Raw genomic sequence first — 20,079 nt, forward strand, 5'->3', positions numbered from 1 at the left:
CATCCCAAAATCCCTTCAAAATTCCCGCAAAATTCCCGCAAAATCTCCACAAAATCTCCACAAAATCTCCGCAAAATTCCCGCAAAATTCCCACAAAATTCTCCACAAAATTTGTCCCAAAATTCATCCCAAAATTCCCAGAAAATCCCCACAAAATTCCTCCCAAATTAGCCCCAAAATTCATCCCAAAATTCATCCCAAAATTCATCCCAAAATCCCCTCAAAATTCCCGCAAAATCTCCACAAAATCTCCACAAAATTCATCCCAAAATCTCCGCAAAATTCCCACAAAATTCCCCACAAAATTTGTCCCAAAATTCATCCCAAAATTCCAAGAAAATCCCCACAAAATTCCTCCCAAATTAGCCCCAAAATTCATCCCAAAATTCATCCCAAAATTCATCCCAAAATCCCCTCAAAATTCCCACGAAATTCATCCCAAAATTCCCTCCAAATCCCCTCCAAATTCCCACAAAATTCCCGCAAAATCTCCACAAAATCTCCACAAAATTCCCGCAAAATTCCCCACAAAATTTGTCCCAAAATTCATCCCAAAATTCCCAGAAAATCCCCACAAAATTCCTCCCAAATTAGCCCCAAAATTCATCCCAAAATTCATCCCAAAATTCATCCCAAAATCCCCTCAAAATTCCCACGAAATTAATCCCAAAATTTCCCACAAAATTCCCGCAAAATCTCCACAAAATTCCCACAAAATTCCCACAAAATCCCCTCAAAATTTCCTCAAAATTCCCCACAAAATTCATCCCAAAATTCCCACAAAATCTATCCCAAAATTCCCACAAAATCCCCACAAAATTCCTCCCAAATTAGCCCCAAAATTCATCCCAAAATTCCCTCAACATTCCCACAAAATCTCCACAAAATTCCCCACAAAATTCATCCCAAAATCCCCTCAAAATTCCCTCAAAATTCATCCCAAAATCCCCACAAAATCTCCACAAAAGTCCCCTAAAATTCCCCCCCAAGTTCCCTCAAAATTCCCACAAAATCCATCCCAAAATTCCCTCAAAATCCCTCAAAATTCCCTCAAAATCCATCCCAAAATTCCCTCAAAATCCCCTCAAAATTTCCCACAAAATTCCCCCCAAATCCCCTGAAAATTCCCTCAAAATTCCCACGAAATTCCCGCAAAATTCCAACAAAATTCATCCCAAAATTCCCTCAAAATTCCCACAAAATCTCCACAAAATTCCCTCAAAATTCCCCCCAAATCCTCCCTCCACCCCCGCCAGGACCCCCAAAATTTCCCCAAATTCCCCAAAATTCCCTCAAAATTCCCCCCCCCCCCAAAAACCCTCCCAAAAAACCCCCAAAAAATCCGGAAAAAAGAGAATTTTCGTTGGATTTCGGGAATTTTGGGAAGAACTCCAACAATAACGATCCCAAAATTCTGTGGGATGCCCCAAAAAATCCCCAAAATCCCCAAATTCCTCCCCAAACCCCCTAAAAACCCCCCCAGAAATCGGGAAAAAATCGGGAAAAATCAGGGAAAAAATCGGGAAAAAATCGGGAAAAATCAGGAAAAAATCGGGAAAAATCAGGGGAAAATCAGGAAAAAATTGGGAAAAATCAGGAAAAAAATCGGGAAAAATCGGGGAAAATCAGGAAAAAATCGGGAAAAATCAGGGGGAAATCGGGAAAAATCAGGGGAAAATCAGGAAAAAATCGGGAAAAAATTGGGAAAAATCAGGAAAAAATCGGGGAAAATCAGGGGGAAATCGGGAAAAATCAGGCAAAAATCAGGAAAAAATCGGGAAAAATCAGGAAAAATCACGAAAAAATCGGGAAATATCAGGGGAAAATTGGGAAAAAATCAGGAAAAAATCGGGGAAAATCAGGGGAAAATCGGGAAAAAAATGGGAAAAATCAGGAAAAAATCAGGAAAAATCAGGAAAAAATCAGGAAAAAATCAGGAAAAAAATGGGAAAAATCAGGAAAAAAATCGGGAAAAATCGGGGAAAATCAGGAAAAAATCGGGAAAAATCAGGAAAAAATCAGGAAAAATCAGGAAAAAAATAGGAAAAATCAGGAAAAAAATCGGGAAAAATCGGGGAAAATCAGGAAAAAATCGGGAAAAATCAGGGGAAAATCGGGAAAAATCAGGGAAAAATCGGGAAAAATCAGGGAAAAAATCGGGAAAAAATCGGAAAAAATCAGGAGAAAATCGGGAAAAATCAGGAAAAAATCGGGAAAAATCAAGGGAAAATCAGGGAAAAATCAGGAAAAATCACGAAAAAATCGGGAAAAAATCGGGAAAAATCAGGAAAAATCAGGGGAAACTGGGGGAAAAAGGGAAATTTGCTGGGATTTTGGGATTCCCGCTGGGAATTTGGGGATTTTCCGGGCTTTTCCGCTCACCCCTTTGCAGATGGCCACGGCCTCGCGGGACAGGGATTTGGGATACGTCACCGTCTGCTCCAGGATGGACTGGAAGAGCTCGTCCTCATCCTCGCCGTCGAACGGGGGCTGCCCAAAATATTCCCAAAAAATATTCCCAAAAAATATTCGGGGATCCCGGCGGAAATCCCGAGCTGGACGCGATCCCAACCCCCCAAAATCCCGCCAAGAAATTCCCAAAATCCCCCCCCAAAATCGCTAAAAACCACCCAGAATCCACCCCAAAAATCCCCGAAGTGACGCCGGAATTCCCCCAAAAATTCCCCCCAAAATTCCCCAAAAAACGACCCCAACATTTGCAAAATAACTCCCGAAAAATGACCCCAAAATCCCCCCCAAAAATTCCCCAAAAATGACCCCAAAATTCCCAAAAGAATGACCCCAAAATTTCCAAAAAAATCCCTAAAAATGACCCCAAAATCCCCCCCAAAAATTCCCAAAAAATGACCCCAAAATTCCCAAAAGAATGACCCCAAAATTTCCAAAAAAATCCCTAAAAATGACCCCAAAATCCCCCCCCAAATCCACCCCAAAATCCCTAAAAAAGACCCCAAATCGACCCCAAAAATCCCCCAAATGACGCCGGAATTCCCCCAAAAATTCTCCTAAAATCCCCTCAAAAATCCTCCAAAATTCGCAAAAAAATCCCTAAAAATGACCTCAAAATCCTTCCAAAATATTCCCAAAAATATTCCCAAAAAATATTCCCAAAAACTATTCGGGGATCCCGGCGGAAATCCCGAGCTGGACGCGATCCCAACCCCCCCAAAATCCCACCAAGAAATTCCCAAAATCCCCCCCCAAAATCGCTAAAAACCACCCAAAATCCACCCCCAAAATCCCCCAAATGACGCCGGAATTCCCCCAAAAATTCCCCCCAAAATTCCCCAAAAAACGACCCCAACATTTGCAAAATAACTCCCGAAAAATGACCCCAAAATCCCCCCCAAAAATTCCCCAAAAATGACCCCAAAATTCCCAAAAGAATGACCCCAAAATTTCCAAAAAAATCCCTAAAAATGACCCCAAAATCCCCCCCCAAATCCACCCCAAAATCCCTAAAAAAGACCCCAAATCGACCCCAAAAATCCCCCAAATGACGCCGGAATTCCCCCAAAAATTCTCCTAAAATCCCCTCAAAAATCCTCCAAAATTCGCAAAAAAATCCCTAAAAATGACCTCAAAATCCTTCCAAAATATTCCCAAAAATATTCCCAAAAAATATTCCCAAAAAATATTCGGGGATCCCGGCGGAAATCCCGAGCTGGAAGCGATCCCAACCCCCCAAAATCCCGCCAAGAAATTCCCAAAATCCCCCCCCCCAAAATCGCTAAAAACCACCCAAAATCCACCCCCAAAAATCCCCGAAATGACGCCGGAATTCCCCCAAAAATTCCCCCCAAAATTCCCCAAAAAACGACCCCAACATTTCCAAAAAAATCCCTAAAAATGACCCCAAAATCCCCCCCAAAAATTCCCAAAAAATGACCCCAAAATTCCCAAAAGAATGACCCCAAAATTTCCAAAAAAATCCCTAAAAATGACCCCAAAATCCCCCCCCAAAAATTCCCAAAAAATGACCCCAAAATTCCCAAAAGAATGACCCCAAAATTTCCAAAAAAATCCCTAAAAATGACCCCAAAATCCCCCCCCAAATCCACCCCAAAATCCCTAAAAAAGACCCCAAATCGACCCCAAAAATCCCCCAAATGACACCAGAATTCCCCCAAAAATTCTCCCAAAATCCTCCCAAAAATTCCCAAAGTCCGCCCCAAAATCCCCCCCCCCAAAATTCCTAAAAAAGACCCAAAATCGACCCCCAAAAAGATGCCGGAATTCCCCAAAAAAATCCACCCCAAAATTCCCTAAAAAATCCCTAAAAATTCCCAAAAATCCCCAAAATCCCCCAAAATTCCCAAAAATTCCCTCCAAATCCCCTCAAACCATTCCCAAGTCCTCCAAAATTCCCCCAAAAAATCCCTCAAAATTCCCCAAAAATCCCCCCAAAACTCCCCAAAATTCCCCAAAAAATCCCCCAAATTCCCAAAAATTCCCCAAATTCCCCAAAATTCCCCCAAATTCCCCCAAAACTCCCCAAATCCCCGGAGCTCCTCACCTGCCCCGCCAGCATCTCGTAGAGGAGGACTCCGAAGGACCACCAGTCCACGGATTTTCCATAGGGTTGGTAGGCGATAATCTGGGAATTTCGGGATCAGTTGGGCCCCCAAAATTCCCAAAATTCCCAAAATCCCCAAAATTCAGGAATTCCCCCCCAAAAACCCCAGAAAAAAAAGGCCAAAACGGCCCCAAAAGGGCTTTAAAATCGAATTTTTGGGGGTTTTTTCCTGGGATTTTGAGGGTTCAAAAGCACCCGGGATTCCCAAAAATCGGCGGATCCCAAAAATTCCCGGAATTCCCAAAAAAAAAAAAGGGGAAAAAAGGTGAAAAACACCCCAAAAAAACCCCCAAAACCAACAGGAAAAGCCCAAAAACCCCCAAATTTTGGGGGATCCCGCTGGAATTTTGGGATCCCAAATCCTGAATCCCGAAAATTCCACCGGAATTCCCAAAAATTCCTCCCAAATTGCCATTTTTTCATCGTTTCCCCCCAATTTTGAGGGATTTCCCTTCAATTCCTGGCACTTTTTCCAGAGATTTTTGGGTTTCCCACTGGAATTTCAGGATCCCCCCTGGGAATTCCCAAAAAACCCCAAATTCCAGCCCAAAAATTTCCAAAAATTGGCATTTTTCTCTTTTTTCATCATTTTTTCTGGATTTTGGGGCATTTTTCCCAAATTTTAGGGCTTATTTCCCAGGATTTTGGGATTTTTCCGGAGTTTTGGGGTCCATCCCAATTCCTTGACCCCAAAAAATTCCATTTCCCCCCCATTATTTTTCCAAATTTCCCCCAAATCTTGGGATTTTTGGGGTTTTCCCGCCTCCTGAATTTCAGGAATTCCGTGAATTCCAGGAATTCCCAAATCCTGGCTCCCAAACTTCCAAAATTCCCAAAAAACTCCCCAAAAATCCCCAAAAATTCCCTTTCCCCCATTTTTTCCCCAAATTTCCCCCAAATCTTGGGATTTTGGGGGTTTTCCCGCCTCCTGAATTTCAGGAATTCCGTGAATTCCAGGAATTCCCAAATCCTGGCTCCCCAATCCCCAAAAATTCCCAATAAAAACCCCTAAAACACCCCAAAAATTCCCTTTTCCCCCATTTTTTCCCCAATTTTCCCCCAAATTTTGGGATTTTGGGGGTTTTCCCGCCTCCGGAAATCTGGGAATTCCAGGAATTCCCGGAATTCCCAAATCCTGGCTCCCCAATCCCCCCCAAAATTCCCAATAAAAACCCCTAAAAACCCCCAAAAATTCCCTTTTCCCCCCATTTTTTTTCCATATTTCCCCCAAAATTCGGGATTTTGGGGGTTTTTGCCCCTCTGGAATTCCGTGAATTCCAGGAATTCCCAAATCCTGGCTCCCAAACTTCCAAAATTCCCAAAAAACTCCCCAAAAATCCCCAAAAATTCCCTTTTCCCCCATTTTTTCCCCAAATTTCCCCCAAATTTTGGGATTTTTGGGGTTTTCCCGCCTCCTGGATTTCAGGAATTCCAGGAATTCCCAGAATTCCCAAATCCTGGCTCCCCAATCCCCAAAAATTCCCAATAAAAACCCCTAAAAAACCCCCAAAAATTCCCTTTTCCCCCCATTTTTTTTTCCATATTTCCCCCAAAATTCGGGATTTTGGGGTTTCTGCCCCTCTGGAATTTCAGGAATTCCAGGAATTCCCAAATCCTGACTCCCCAATCCCCAAAAATTCCCAATAAAAACCCCTAAAAAACCCCAAAAATTCCCTTTTCCCCCCATTTTTTTTCCGTATTTCCCCCAAAATTCGGGATTTTGGGCGTTTTTGCCCTTCTGGAATTTCAGGAATTCCGGGAATTCCGGGAATTCCGGGCACCTCGGGGGCGATGTAGTCGGGGGTCCCGCAGAAGGTCCGGGTGGTGTTTCCCGGGAAAATGTTCTCCTTGCACATCCCAAAATCCGTGATTTTCACGTGGCCTTGGGCATCCAGCATCACATTGTCCAGCTTCAGGTCCCTGCACGGAGAGCCGGGAATTCCAGGGAATTTTTGGGAATTTTTTGGGAATTTTTTGGGAATTTTTCAGGGATTTTTCAGGGATTTTTGGGGATTTTTTTTTGATTTTTTGGGGTTTTTTTTGGAATTGTTGCGGGGTTTTTTTGGGAATTTTGGGGATTTTTTGCTGAGTTTTTCATGGATTTGGGGGGGATTTTGAAGAGGTTTTGAGGGAATTTTGGGAATTCGGGGGGAATTTGGGGATTTTTTTGGAGGGGGATTTTTTTTTTTTAAATTTTTTTTGCATTTTTTTTAGATTTTTTAGGGGGACTTATTTATTTATTTTTTGTGGGTTTTCCAGGGGTTTTGTGGGGGTTTTGAAGAGCTTAGAGGGAATTTTGGGAATTCGGGGGATTTGGGGAATTTTCTGGGAATTTTTGGGGAAATTTTGGGGTTTTTTTTCTTTTTTTTTTTTTTTTGTTTTTTTGGGGAATTTTATTGGCATTTTGGGGATTTTTTTGTATGTTTTTCAGGGATTTTGACGGATTTTGAAGAGTTTGAAGGGAATTTTGGGAATTCGGAGCATTTTGGGAATTTGGGGAATTTTAGGTGAATTTTGGGATTTTTTGGGAATTTTGAGGATTTTTGGGGATTTTTTAGGATTTTTTGGGGGATTTTTTTTGAATTTTTGGGGATTTTTTTTTATTTTTAGGGTTTTTTTGTGGTTTTTTCACGGATTTTGAAGAGCTTAGAGGGAATTTTGGGAATTCGGGGGATTTTGGGGGAATTTGGGGATTTTTCTGGAATTTTTTGGGAATTTTTGGGATTTTTTGGGGGATTTTTTTGGGAATTTTTTGGGATTTTTAAAAATTTTTATTTGATTTTTTGGGAGGTTTTGGGGGTCTTTCATGGATTTTGAAGAATTTAGAGGGAATTTTGGGAATTCGGGGGAATTTTGGGATTTTTTTGGGAATGTTGGGAATTTTTAAGGGATTTTTTTGGGAAATTTTGGGGATTTTTTTGAATTTTTGGGGATTTTTTGGTGGGTTTTTCAGGGATTTTTAGGGGGATTTTGAAGGGTTTGGAGGGAATTTTGGGAATTTTGGGAATTTTGGTAATTTTGGGATGCGGGGGAATCCCCGGCCTGGATTTTGGGGAAATTAGTGGCGATTTTGGGGCATTCAGGGGGGATTTTGGGGGATTTGGGAATTCTGGGAATTTGGGGATTCTGGGGGGTGCTGGGTTGAGATTTTGGGGGATTTGGGGGATTTTGAGGATTTTGGGGTATTTGAGGGGGATTTTTGGGGATTTGGGGGGGACTGGGGGGATTTTGGGGGAATTTGGGGGATTTGGGGATTTTGGGGGATTTGGGGAATTGTGGGGGATTTTGGGGGGATTTTGGGGAATTTGGGGAATTTTGGGGGATTTTGGGGGGATTTTGGAGAGATTTTGGGGGATTTGGGGGGATTTTGGGGGATTTTGGGGGGATTTTCGGGGACTTGAGGGGATTTTGGGGAATTTTGGGGGATTTGGGGGAATTTGGGGGATTTTGGGGGATTTTTGGGGGGATTTTGGAGAGATTTTGGGGGGATTTTGGGGGGATTTTGGGGGAATTTGGGGAGATTTTGGGGATTTTTGAGGGGATTTTGGGGGAATTTTGGGGGATTTTGGGGGATTTTTGAGGGGATTTTGGAGAATTTGGGGATTTTTGAGGGGATTTTGGGGGAATTTTGGGGGATTTGGGGGATTTTGGGGGGATTTTGGGGGATCTGGGGAATTTTGGGGGATTTTGAGGGGATTTTGGAGAGATTTTGGGGGGATTTTGGAGGGATTTTGGGGGGATTTGGGGGATTTTGGGGGGATTTGGGGGGATTTTGGGGCTCTCACCTGTAGATGATCCCTTGGTTGTGCAGGAAGAAGAGGCCGATGGCGATTTCAGCTGCGTAAAACCTGGGAAAAATCCCGGATTTTGGGGATTTTTGGGAAGTTCCGGAAAGTTCCAGAGAGGTCCCGAAAAAATTGGGGAAGGGGAGAGGGAGGGGAGGGGAAATTGGGGGGATTTGGGGGGAATTTGGGGGAAATTTGGGAATTTGGGGGGGTTTCCAGGTGCATTTTGGGAAATTTTGGGGAATTTTGGGGGTTTCCAGGTGAATTTTGGGGACTTTTTGGAATTTTGGGGAAATTTTAGGGAATTTTGGGGAATTTTGGGCGTTTCCAGGTGGATTTTGGAGCTCCCAGAGTGAATTTTAGGGGATTTTTGGTGGGTTTTTCCAGGGATTTTTCGGGAATTTTCCACCTTTGCGTCGTTCTGAGGAATTCCCAGAACTTTTGAGAATTTTTTGGGAATAATTCCAGGAATTTTGGGGCTCCTGGGGGGGATTTTGGGGGAATTTTGAGCCTCCAGGGTGGTTTTGGGCTGAATTTTGAGGGATTTGTGTCGATTTTTCCGGGGATTTTTCGGGAATTTTCCGCCTTCGAGGCGTTCTGAGGAATTCCCAGAATTCCTGGGAGTTTTTTTGGGGCGAATTCCGGGAATTTTGGGGCTCACTCACGCCGCGTGCGGCTCCTTGAACTTCCCGACCTGCTGGATGTGGTACATGAGGTCGCCCCCGGTGACGTATTCCATGACGAAATACAGCCGGTCCTGGCGGCCCAGTTTGGCCCAGTTTGTCCCAGTTCAGCCCAGTTTGGCCCAGTCCACTCCCAGTTCAGCCCAGCGGCCCAAAATCCCCGAAATTCCATGAAATTCCCCCAAAATTCCAGCCCCAAACGAAGATTCCAGCACCAAAGAGAGCCAGGGATGAGAGATGAACCCAGCCCAGTTCAGCCCAGTTTGTCCCAGTTCAGCCCAGTTCAGCCCAGTTTATCCCAGTTCAGCCCAGTGGCCCAAAATCCCCGAAATTCCACAAAATTCCCCCAAAATTCCAGCCCCAAACGAAGATTCCAGCACCAAAGAGAGCCAGGAATGAGAGATGAACCCAGCCCAGTTCAGCCCAGTTTGTCCCAGTTCAGCCCAGTTCAACCCAGTCCACTTCCAGTTCAGCCCAGTGGCCCAAAATCCCTGAAATTCCACAAAATTCCCCCAAAATTCCAGTCCCAAACGAAGATTCCAGCACCAAAGAGAGCCAGCAATGAGAGATGAACCCAGCCCAGTCCACTCCCAGTTCATCCCAGTTTGGCCCAGTTTGGCCCAGTTCAGCCCAGTTTGTCCCAGTTCAGCCCAGTTCAACCCAGTCCACTTCCAGTTCAGCCCAGTGGCTCAAAATCCCCGAAATTCCACAAAATTCCCCCAAAATTCCAGCCCCAAACGAAGATTCCAGCATCAAAGAGAGCCAGGAATGAGAGATGAACCCAGCCCAGTTCAGCCCAGTTCATCCCAGTTTGGCCCAGTTCAGCCCAGTTTGTCCCAGTCCACTCCCAGTTCAGCCCAGTGGCCCAAAATCCCCGAAATTCCACAAAATTCCCCCAAAATTCCAGCCCCAAATGAAGATTCCAGCACCAAAGAGAGCCAGGAATGAGAGATGAACCCAGCCCAGTTCAGCCCAGTTCAGCCCAGTTTGTCCCAGTTCAGCCCAGTTCAACCCAGTCCACTTCCAGTTCAGCCCAGTGGCCCAAAATCCCTGAAATTCCATGAAATTCCCCCAAAATTCCAGCCCCAAACGAAGATTCCAGCACCAAAGAGAACCAGGAATGAGAGATGAACCCAGCCCAGTTCAGCCCAGTTCATCCCAGTTTGGCCCAGTTTGTCCCAGTTCAACCCAGTCCACTTCCAGTTCGTCCCAGTCCACTTCCAGTTCAGCCCAGTGGCCCAAAATCCCCGAAATTCCACAAAATTCCCCCAAAATTCCAGCCCCAAATGAAGATTCCAGCACCAAAGAGAGCCAGGAATGAGAGATGAACCCAGCCCAGTTCAGCCCAGTTCATCCCAGTTTGGCCCAGTTTGTCCCAGTTCAACCCAGTCCACTTCCAGTTCGTCCCAGTCCACTCCCAGTTCAGCCCAGTGGCTCAAAATCCCCGAAATTCCACAAAATTCCCCCAAAATTCCAGCCCCAAACGAAGATTCCAGCACCAAAGAGAGCCAGGGATGAGAGATGAACCCAGCCCAGTTCAGCCCAGTTTGTCCCAGTTCAGCCCAGTTCAGCCCAGTTTATCCCAGTTCAGCCCAGTGGCCCAAAATCCCCGAAATTCCACAAAATTCCCCCAAAATTCCAGCCCCAAATGAAGATTCCAGCATCAAAGAGAGCCAGGAATGAGAGATGAACCCAGCCCAGTTCAGCCCAGTTTGTCCCAGTTCAGCCCAGTTCAACCCAGTCCACTTCCAGTTCAGCCCAGTGGCCCAAAATCCCCGAAATTCCACGAAATTCCCCCAAAATTCCAGCCCCAAACGAAGATTCCAGGGTAAAGCAGGGGCAAGGACCTGTCCCAGTTCATCCCAGTCCCTCCCAATCCCCTCCCAGTTCATCCCAGTTCATCCCAGTCCATCCCAGTTCATCCCAGTTGCTCCCAGTCCCTCCCAATCCCCCCCAATCCCCCCCAATGCCCTCCCAGTCCCTCCCAGTCCCCCCCAATCCCCTCCCACTCCCCCCCAGTCCCTCCCAGTGCTCCCAGTCCCTCCCAATCCCCTCCCAATCCCCTCCCAGTCCCTCCCAGTGCTCCCAGTCCCTCCCAATCCCCTCCCACTCCCCCCCAGTCCCTCCCAATCCCCTCCCAGTCCCTCCCACTCCCCCCCAGTCCATCCCAATCCCCTCCCAGTCCCTCCCAATCCCCCCCAGTCCCTCCCACTCCCCCCCAGTCCCTCCCAATCCCCTCCCAGTCCCTCCCACTCCCCCCCAGTCCCTCCCAATCCCCTCCCAGTCCCTCCCACTCCCCCCCAGTCCCTCCCAATCCCCTCCCAGTCCCTCCCAATCCCCTCCCAGTCCCTCCCAATCCCCTCCCAGTTCCTCCCAATCCCCTCCCAGTCCCCCCCAATCCCCTCCCAGTCCCTCCCACTCCCCCCCAATCCCCTCCCACTCCCCCTCCCAGTCCCTCCCAATCCCCTCCCAGTCCCTCCCAATCCCCTCCCACTCCCCCCCAATCCCCTCCCACTCCCCCTCCCAGTCCCTCCCAATGCCCTCCCAGTGCTCCCAGTCCCACTCCCAGTCACTCCCAGTGCTCCCAGTGCTCACGGGGGTCTGGAAGGTGGAGTGCAGGTGGGTCAGGAAGTGGGGGCGGGGCCCCAGGGCCAGGACCCTCCTCTCCACCAGCGTGGAGGCGGCGTCGTCGTCCTGCACCACCACGTCCTTCTTGAGGATCTTGATGGCGAAGAGCTCGGCCGAGCCCCTCCGTTCCGCCAGCATCACCTGCGGGAGGGGCCCGCGGAGGGCTGGGGGTTTTTTGGGAATTTTTGGGGAATTTTTCCCATTTTTTGGGGATTTTTTCCCGATTTTTTTCCGATTTTTTCCGATTTTTTTCCGATTTTTTCCGATTTTTTTCCGATTTTTTCCGATTTTTTTCCGATTTTTTCCGATTTTTTCCGATTTTTTTCGGATTTTTTTCGATTTTTTCTCAGTTTCTTTGGGGTGGTTTTCGAGATGTTTTGGGGGCACACCATGATCACAGACGTGTTCCAGGAGGTTTTGGATTTTTTGGAATTTTTTGGGAATTTTTTGGGAATTTTCCCTATTTTTTTCGGATTTTTTTTCGATTTTTTCCGATTTTTTTCGGATTTTTTTCGATTTTTTCTCAGTTTCTTTGGGGGGGGTTCGAGGTGTTTTGGAGGCACACCATGATCACAGACGTGTTCCAGGAGGTTTTGGATTTTTTGGAATTTTTTGGGAATTTTTTGGGAATTTTCTCAATTTTTTTGGGATTTTTTTCCGATTTTTTCCGATTTTTTTCCGATTTATTTCCGACTTTTTTTGGATTTTTTCTCAGTTTCTTTGGGGGGGGTTCGAGGTGTTTTGGGGGCACACCATGATCACAGACGTGTTCCAGGAGGTTTTGGATTTTTTGGAATTTTTTGGGATTTTTTTTGGAATTTTCCCTATTTTTTGGGGATTTTTTTCCGATTTTCTTCCGATTTTTTTCCGATTTTTTTCGATTTTTTCTCAGTTTCTTTCGGGGGGGATCGAGGTGTTTTGGGGGCACACCATGATCACAGACGTGTTCCAGGAGGTTTTGGATTTTTTGGAATTTTTTGGGAATTTTCCCTATTTTTTGGGGATTTTTTTCGATTTTTTTCGGATTTTTTCCGATTTTTTCCGATTTTTTCCGATTTTTTTCGGATATTTTTCGATTTTTTCTCAGTTTCTTTGGGGGAGGCTCGAGGTGTTTTGGGGGCACACCATGATCACAGACGTGTTCCAGGAGGTTTTGGATTTTTTGGAATTTTTTGGGAATTTTCCCTATTTTTTGGGGATTTTTTTCGATTTTTTTCCGATTTTTTCCGATTTTTTTCCGATTTTTTTCGGATTTTTTAAAATTTTTTCTCCTTTTTTTCGGGGGGTTTTCAAGGTGTTTTGGGGGCACACCATGACCACTGAGGTGTTCCAGGAGGTTTCGGATTTTATGGAATTTTTTGGGAATTTTTTTGGAATTTTCCCTATTTTTTGGGGATTTTTTTCCGATTTTCTTCCGATTTTTTCCGATTTTTTTCCGATTTTTTTCGATTTTTTCTCAGTTTCTTTGGGGGGGGTTCGAGGTGTTTTGGAGGCACACCATGATCACAGACGTGTTCCAGGAGGTTTTGGATTTTTTGGAATTTTTTGGGAATTTTTTGGGAATTTTCCCTATTTTTGGGGGATTTTTTTCTATTTTTTCCGATTTTTTCCGATTTTTTTCCGATTTTTTCCGATTTTTTTCGATTTTTTCTCAGTTTCTTTGGGGGGGGTTCGAGGTGTTTTGGAGGCACACCATGATCACAGACGTGTTCCAGGAGGTTTTGGATTTTATGGAATTTTTTGGGAATTTTTTGGGAATTTTCCCTATTTTTGGGGGATTTTTTTCCGATTTTTTTCCGATTTTTTCCGATTTTTTTCGGATTTTTTTCGATTTTTTCTCAGTTTCTTTGGGAGGGTTTTCAAGGTGTTTTGGGGGCACACCATGATCACAGACGTGTTCCAGGAGGTTTTGGATTTTTTGGAATTTTTTGGGAATTTTTGGGGAATTTTCCCTATTTTTTTCGGATTTTTTTCCGATTTTTTGGGGATTTTTTTTGATTTTTTAAAATTTTTTCTCCTTTTTTTGGGGGGGGGGTTCGAGGTGTTTTGGGGGCACACCATGATCACAGACGTGTTCCAGGAGGTTTTGGATTTTTTGGAATTTTTTGGGAATTTTTTGGGAATTTTCCCTATTTTTTGGGGATTTTTTTCCGATTTTTTCCGATTTTTTCCGATTTTTTTCGATTTTTTCTCAGTTTCTTTGGGGGAGGTTCGAGGTGTTTTGGGGGCACACCATGACCACAGACGTGTTCCAGGAGGTTTTGGATTTTTTGGAATTTTTTGGGAATTTCCTGGTAATTTTCCTCATTTTTTTCGGATTTTTTTCAGATTTTTTTCAATTTTTTTCGGATTTTTTTCAGATTTTTTTCGATTTTTTCTCCATTTTTTGGCGGGGGGTTCGAGGTGTTTTGGGGTCACACCATGACCACTGAGGTGTTCCAGGAGGTTTTGGATTTTTTGGAATTTTTTGGGAATTTTTTGGGAATTTTCCCTATTTTGGGGGGATTTTTTTCCGATTTTTTTCTGATTTTTTCCGATTTTTTTCCGATTTTTTTCCGATTTTTTTCGATTTTTTCTCAGTTTCTTTGGGGGGGGGTTCGAGGTGTTTTGGGGGCACACCATGATCACAGACGTGTTCCAGGAGGTTTTGGATTTTATGGAATTTTTTGGGAATTTTCCCTATTTTTGGGGGATTTTTTTCCGATTTTTTCCGATTTTTTCCGATTTTTTCCGATTTTTTTCCGATTTTTTTCGATTTTTTCTCAGTTTCTTTGGGGGGGGTTCGAGGTGTTTTGGAGGCATACCATGATCACAGAAGTGTTCCAGGAGGTTTTGGATTTTATGGAATTTTTTGGGAATTTTCCCTATTTTTTTCGGATTTTTTTCGGATTTTTTCCGATTTTTTCCGATTTTTTCCGATTTTTTTCCGATTTTTTTCCGATTTTTTCCGATTTTTTTCCGATTTTTTTCGATTTTTTCTCAGTTTCTTTGGGGGGGGTTCGAGGTGTTTTGGAGGCACACCATGATCACAGACGTGTTCCAGGAGGTTTTGGATTTTTTGGAATTTTTTGGGATTTTTTTTGGAATTTTCCCTATTTTTTGGGGATTTTTTTCCGATTTTTTCCGATTTTTTCCGATTTTTTTCGGATTTTTTTCGATTTTTTCTCAGTTTCTTTGGGGTGGTTTTCGAGGTGTTTTGGGGGCACACCATGATCACAGACGTGTTCCAGGAGGTTTCGGATTTTATGGAATTTTTTGGGAATTTTCCCTATTTTTTGGGGATTTTTTTCCGATTTTTTTCCGATTTTTCCGTTTTTTTCCGATTTTTTCCGATTTTTTCCGATTTTTTTCCGATTTTTTTCGATTTTTTCTCAGTTTCTTTGGGGGGGGTTCGAGGTGTTTTGGGGGCACACCATGATCACAGACGTGTTCCAGGAGGTTTTGGATTTTTTGGAATTTTTTGGGATTTTTTTTTGAATTTTCCCTATTTTTTGGGGATTTTTTTCCGATTTTCTTCCGATTTTTTTCCGATTTTTTTCGATTTTTTCTCAGTTTCTTTCGGGGGGGATCGAGGTGTTTTGGGGGCACACCATGATCACAGACGTGTTCCAGGAGGTTTCGGATTTTTTGGAATTTTTTGGGAATTTTTTGGGAATTTTCCCTATTTTTTGGGATTTTTTTCCGATTTTTTCCGATTTTTTCCGATTTTTTTCCGATTTTTTTCGATTTTTTCTCAGTTTCTTTGGGGTGGTTTTCAAGGTGTTTTGGGGTCACACCATGACCACTGAGGTGTTCCAGGAGGTTTTGGATTTTTTGGAATTTTTTGGGAATTTTCTGGGAATTTTCCCTATTTTTTTGGGATTTTTTTCCGATTTTTTCCGATTTTTTTCGGATTTTTTTCGATTTTTTCTCAGTTTCTTTGGGAGGGTTTTCAAGGTGTTTGGGGGTCACACCATGATCACAGACGTGTTCCAGGAGGTTTTGGATTTTTTGGAATTTTTTGGGAATTTTTTGGGAATTTTCCCTATTTTTTGGGGATTTTTTTCTATTTTTTCCGATTTTTTCCGATTTTTTTCCGATTTTTTTCGGATTTTTTAAAATTTTTTCTCCTTTTTTTGGGGGGGTTTTCAAGGTGTTTTGGGGACACACCATGACCACTGAGGTGTTCCAGGAGGTTTCGGATTTTATAGAATTTTTTGGGAATTTTTTGGGAATTTTCCCTATTTTTTTGGGATTTTTTTCCGATTTTTTCCGATTTTTTTCGGATTTTTTTCGATTTTTTCTCAGTTTCTTTGGGGGGGGGTTCGAGGTGTTTTGGGGTCACACCATGACCACTGAGGTGTTCCAGGAGGTTTTGGATTTTTTGGAATTTTTTGGGAATTTTTTGGGAATTTTCCCTATTTTTTTCGGATTTTTTTCCGATTTTTTCCGATTTTTTTCCGATTTTTTTCGATTTTTTCTCAGTTTCTTTGGGGGGGGGGTTCGAGGTGTTTTGGGGGCACACCATGATCACAGACGTGTTCCAGGAGGTTTTGGATTTTTTGGAATTTTTTGGGAATTTTTTGGGAATTTTCCCTATTTTTTGGGGATTTTTTTCCGATTTTTTCCGATTTTTTCCGATTTTTTTCGATTTTTTCTCAGTTTCTTTGGGGGAGGTTCGAGGTGTTTTGGGGGCACACCATGACCACAGACGTGTTCCAGGAGGTTTTGGATTTTTTGGAATTTTTTGGGAATTTCCTGGTAATTTTCCTCATTTTTTTCGGATTTTTTTCAGATTTTTTTCAATTTTTTTCGGATTTTTTTCAGATTTTTTTCGATTTTTTCTCCATTTTTTGGCGGGGGGTTCGAGGTGTTTTGGGGTCACACCATGACCACTGAGGTGTTCCAGGAGGTTTTGGATTTTATGGAATTTTTTGGGAATTTTTTTGGAATTTTCCCTATTTTTTGGGGATTTTTTTCCGATTTTTTTCCGATTTTTTTTTGATTTTTTCCGATTTATTTCCGATTTTTTTCGGATTTTTTCTCAGTTTCTTTGGGGGGGGGTTCGAGGTGTTTTGGGGGCACACCATGATCACAGACGTGTTCCAGGAGGTTTTGGATTTTTTGGAATTTTTTGGGAATTTTTTTGGAATTTTCCCTATTTTTGGGGGATTTTTTTCCGATTTTTTCCGATTTTTTCCGATTTTTTTCCGATTTTTTTCCGATTTTTTCTCAGTTTCTTTGGGGGGGGTTCGAGGTGTTTTGGGGTCACACCATGACCACAGACGTGTTCCAGGAGGTTTTGGATTTTATGGAATTTTTTTGGAATTTTTTTGGAATTTTCCCTATTTTTTGGGGATTTTTTTCCGATTTTTTTCCGATTTTTTTTTGATTTTTTCCGATTTTTTCCGATTTTTTTCGGATTTTTTCTCAGTTTCTTTGGGGGGGGGTTCGAGGTGTTTTGGGGGCACACCATGATCACAGACGTGTTCCAGGAGGTTTCGGATTTTTTGGAATTTTTTGGGAATTTTTTGGGAATTTTCCCTATTTTTTGGGGATTTTTTTCCGATTTTTTTCGGATTTTTTTCCGATTTTTTGGGGATTTTTTTTGATTTTTTAAAATTTTTTCTCCTTTTTTTGGGGGGGGTTCGAGGTGTTTTGGGGTCACACCATGATCACAGACGTGTTCCAGGAGGTTTCGGATTTTTTGGAATTTTTTGGGAATTTTTTGGGAATTTTCCCTATTTTTTGGGATTTTTTTCCGATTTTTTCCGATTTTTTTCCGATTTTTTTCGATTTTTTCTCAGTTTCTTTGGGAGGGTTTTCGAGGTGTTTTGGGGGCACACCATGATCACAGACGTGTTCCAGGAGGTTTTGGATTTTTTGGAATTTTTTGGGAATTTTCTGGTAATTTTCCCTATTTTTTTCGGATTTTTTTCCGATTTTTTGGGGATTTTTTTCGATTTTTTTCCGATTTTTTCTCCTTTTTTGGGGGGGGGGGGGGTTCGAGGTGTTTTGGGGTCACTTCTTGACCACAGACGTGTTCCAGGAGGTTTCGGATTTTATGGAATTTTTTGGGATTTTTTTTTGAATTTTCCCTATTTTTTGGGGATTTTTTTCCGATTTTCTTCCGATTTTTTTCCGATTTTTTTCGATTTTTTCTCAGTTTCTTTCGGGGGGGATCGAGGTGTTTTGGGGGCACACCATGATCACAGACGTGTTCCAGGAGGTTTCGGATTTTTTGGAATTTTTTGGGAATTTTTTGGGAATTTTCCCTATTTTTTGGGATTTTTTTCCGATTTTTTCCGATTTTTTCAGATTTTTTTCAATTTTTTTCGGATTTTTTTCAGATTTTTTTCGATTTTTTCTCCATTTTTTGGCGGGGGGTTCGAGGTGTTTTGGGGTCACACCATGATCACAGACGTGTTCCAGGAGGTTTTGGATTTTTTGGAATTTTTTGGGAATTTTCTGGGAATTTTTCCCATTTCTTTGGGAATTTTTTCCAATTTTTTTCTGGTTTTTTTTTTATTTTTTTCCGATTTTTTTTCAGATTTCTTTCAATTTTTTCTCAGGTTTTTTGGGGTGGTTTTGGAGGTGTTTTGGGGTCACACCATGACCACTGAGGTGTTCCAGGAGGTTTTGGATTTTATGGAATTCTTTGGAACTTTTTGGGAATTCTTGGGGAATTTTGGGGGATTTTTCCCATTTTTTGGGGGATTTTTTCCCGATTTTTTTCTGGTTTATTTCGATTTTTTTGGGGTGGTTTTCGAGGTATTTTGGGGTGACTTCTTGACCACAGACGTGTTCCAGGAAGTTTCAAATGTTCTGGAATTTTTTGGAATTTTCTGGAATTTTCTGGAATTTTGGGGGAATTTTCTGGAAATTTCCCCCATTCTTGGGGGAATTCTTTTGGATTTTTTTGGATTTTTTTTCTGGTTTTTAATTTTCCTCGATTTTTTGGGGTGATTTTCGAGGTGTTTTGGGGTCACTTCCTGACCACGGACGTGTTCCAGGAGGTTTTGGATTTTATGGGATTTTTGGGAATTTTTTTCCCATTTTATTCCCATTTTTTCCCATTTTCCCCCGTATTTTTCCCATTTTTGGGGCTTTTTTCCCAGTTTCGGTGGGTTTTGGTAATTTTGGGGAGGTTTTGGGGTGTGTTTGATGTGTCCCAGGTGTATTTTGGGGTGATTTGGGGAATTTTGGGAGCCTGAGATTTTTAGGAATTTGGGGGATTTTTCCCGATTTTTTTTCCCCTTTTTTTTGCCTTTTTCCCCCTGATTTTTCCCCAATTTTCCCGATTTTTTTGGGGTGGTTTCGGGCTCTTTGAAGTGCCCCAGGTGTGTCCTGGAAGTTCAGGAATTTTAGGAATTTTTAAAGGAATTTTCGGGGCATTTTTTAGGAATTTTTTGGGGTGGATTTGGGGGATTTTGGGGCCAATTTTCACCTTTTTCGAGCCATTTTTTTGCTATTTTTGAGCCATTTTCCTGGGAATTCCGGGAATTCCGGGAATTTTGGGATCTCACCCCCCGCAGGTGTATCCAGGTGACTTTTGGGGTTATTTTGGGGCGGTTTGAGGGGATTTTTGGCCGTTTCTTGGCCTTTTTTTGCTCTTTTCGAGCCGTTTTTTCGGGATTTTTCCCGGAATTCCGGGGATTTTGGGAATCCTGGGATCTCACCTTGCCGAAGCTGCCCTTTCCCAGCACCATCAGGAAGGTGAAGTCGCCCAGGTGGGAGCGGCCGCTGCCCAGGAGGCCCCGCTTGGGCTCGGTGGGGGAGGGGAGGGGGGAGGGCCCCAGGGTGGGGGAGGGGCCCGGGCCCCGCCGGACTTTCTGGGGGGTCAAAGGTCAGCGAGTCACCCCCAATTTTTCACATTTTCCCCCAATTTTTCCCCATTTTCCCCCAATTTTTCCCATTTCCCAACAATTTTTCCCCATTTCCCCCCAATTTTCCCCATTTTCCCCCAATTTTTCCCAATTTCCCCCAATTTCCCCCACTTTCCCCCAATTTTTCCCCATTTTCCCCCAATTTTTCCCAATTTCCCCCAATTTTTCCCATTTTTTCCCCAATTTTTCACATTTCCCCCCAATTTTCCCCATTTTCCCCCAATTTTTCCCAATTTCCCCCAATTTTCCCCCAATTTCCCCCACTTTCCCCCAATTTTTCCCAATTTCCCCCAATTTTCCCCCAATTTCCCCCACTTTCCCCCAATTTTTCCCCATTTTCCCCCAATTTTTCCCAATTTCCCCCCAATTTTTCCCATTTTCCCCAATTTTCCCCACTTTCCCCCAATTTTTCCCCATTTTCCCCCAATTTTTCCCATTTCCCAACAATTTTTCCCCATTTCCCCCCAATTTTTCCCATTTTTTCCCCAATTTTCCCCATTTTCCCCCAATTTTCCCCATTT

General features: G+C 43.2%; 1 protein-coding gene across 1 annotated transcript in view; it reads right to left on the reverse strand.

Annotated features, from left to right (window-relative positions):
* The window catches only part of PRKCG (protein kinase C gamma), a gene marked incomplete at both ends in the record, with an annotated part of 42,343 nt that overhangs the window by 4,312 nt on the left and 17,952 nt on the right, over positions 1-20,079 (reverse strand). The window contains 7 exons of the mRNA XM_082299844.1: positions 2,383-2,490; positions 4,538-4,618; positions 6,379-6,517; positions 8,383-8,445; positions 9,048-9,139; positions 11,661-11,834; positions 19,352-19,504. Of these exons, the coding sequence (XP_082155970.1) occupies positions 2,383-2,490; positions 4,538-4,618; positions 6,379-6,517; positions 8,383-8,445; positions 9,048-9,139; positions 11,661-11,834; positions 19,352-19,504 (810 nt within the window). The remainder of the gene's footprint in view (positions 1-2,382; positions 2,491-4,537; positions 4,619-6,378; positions 6,518-8,382; positions 8,446-9,047; positions 9,140-11,660; positions 11,835-19,351; positions 19,505-20,079) is intronic.

The sequence above is a fragment of the Coloeus monedula genome (assembly GCF_965178545.1).
Source record: "Coloeus monedula genome assembly, chromosome: 34".
NCBI classification, from domain to species: Eukaryota; Metazoa; Chordata; class Aves; order Passeriformes; family Corvidae; genus Coloeus; species Coloeus monedula.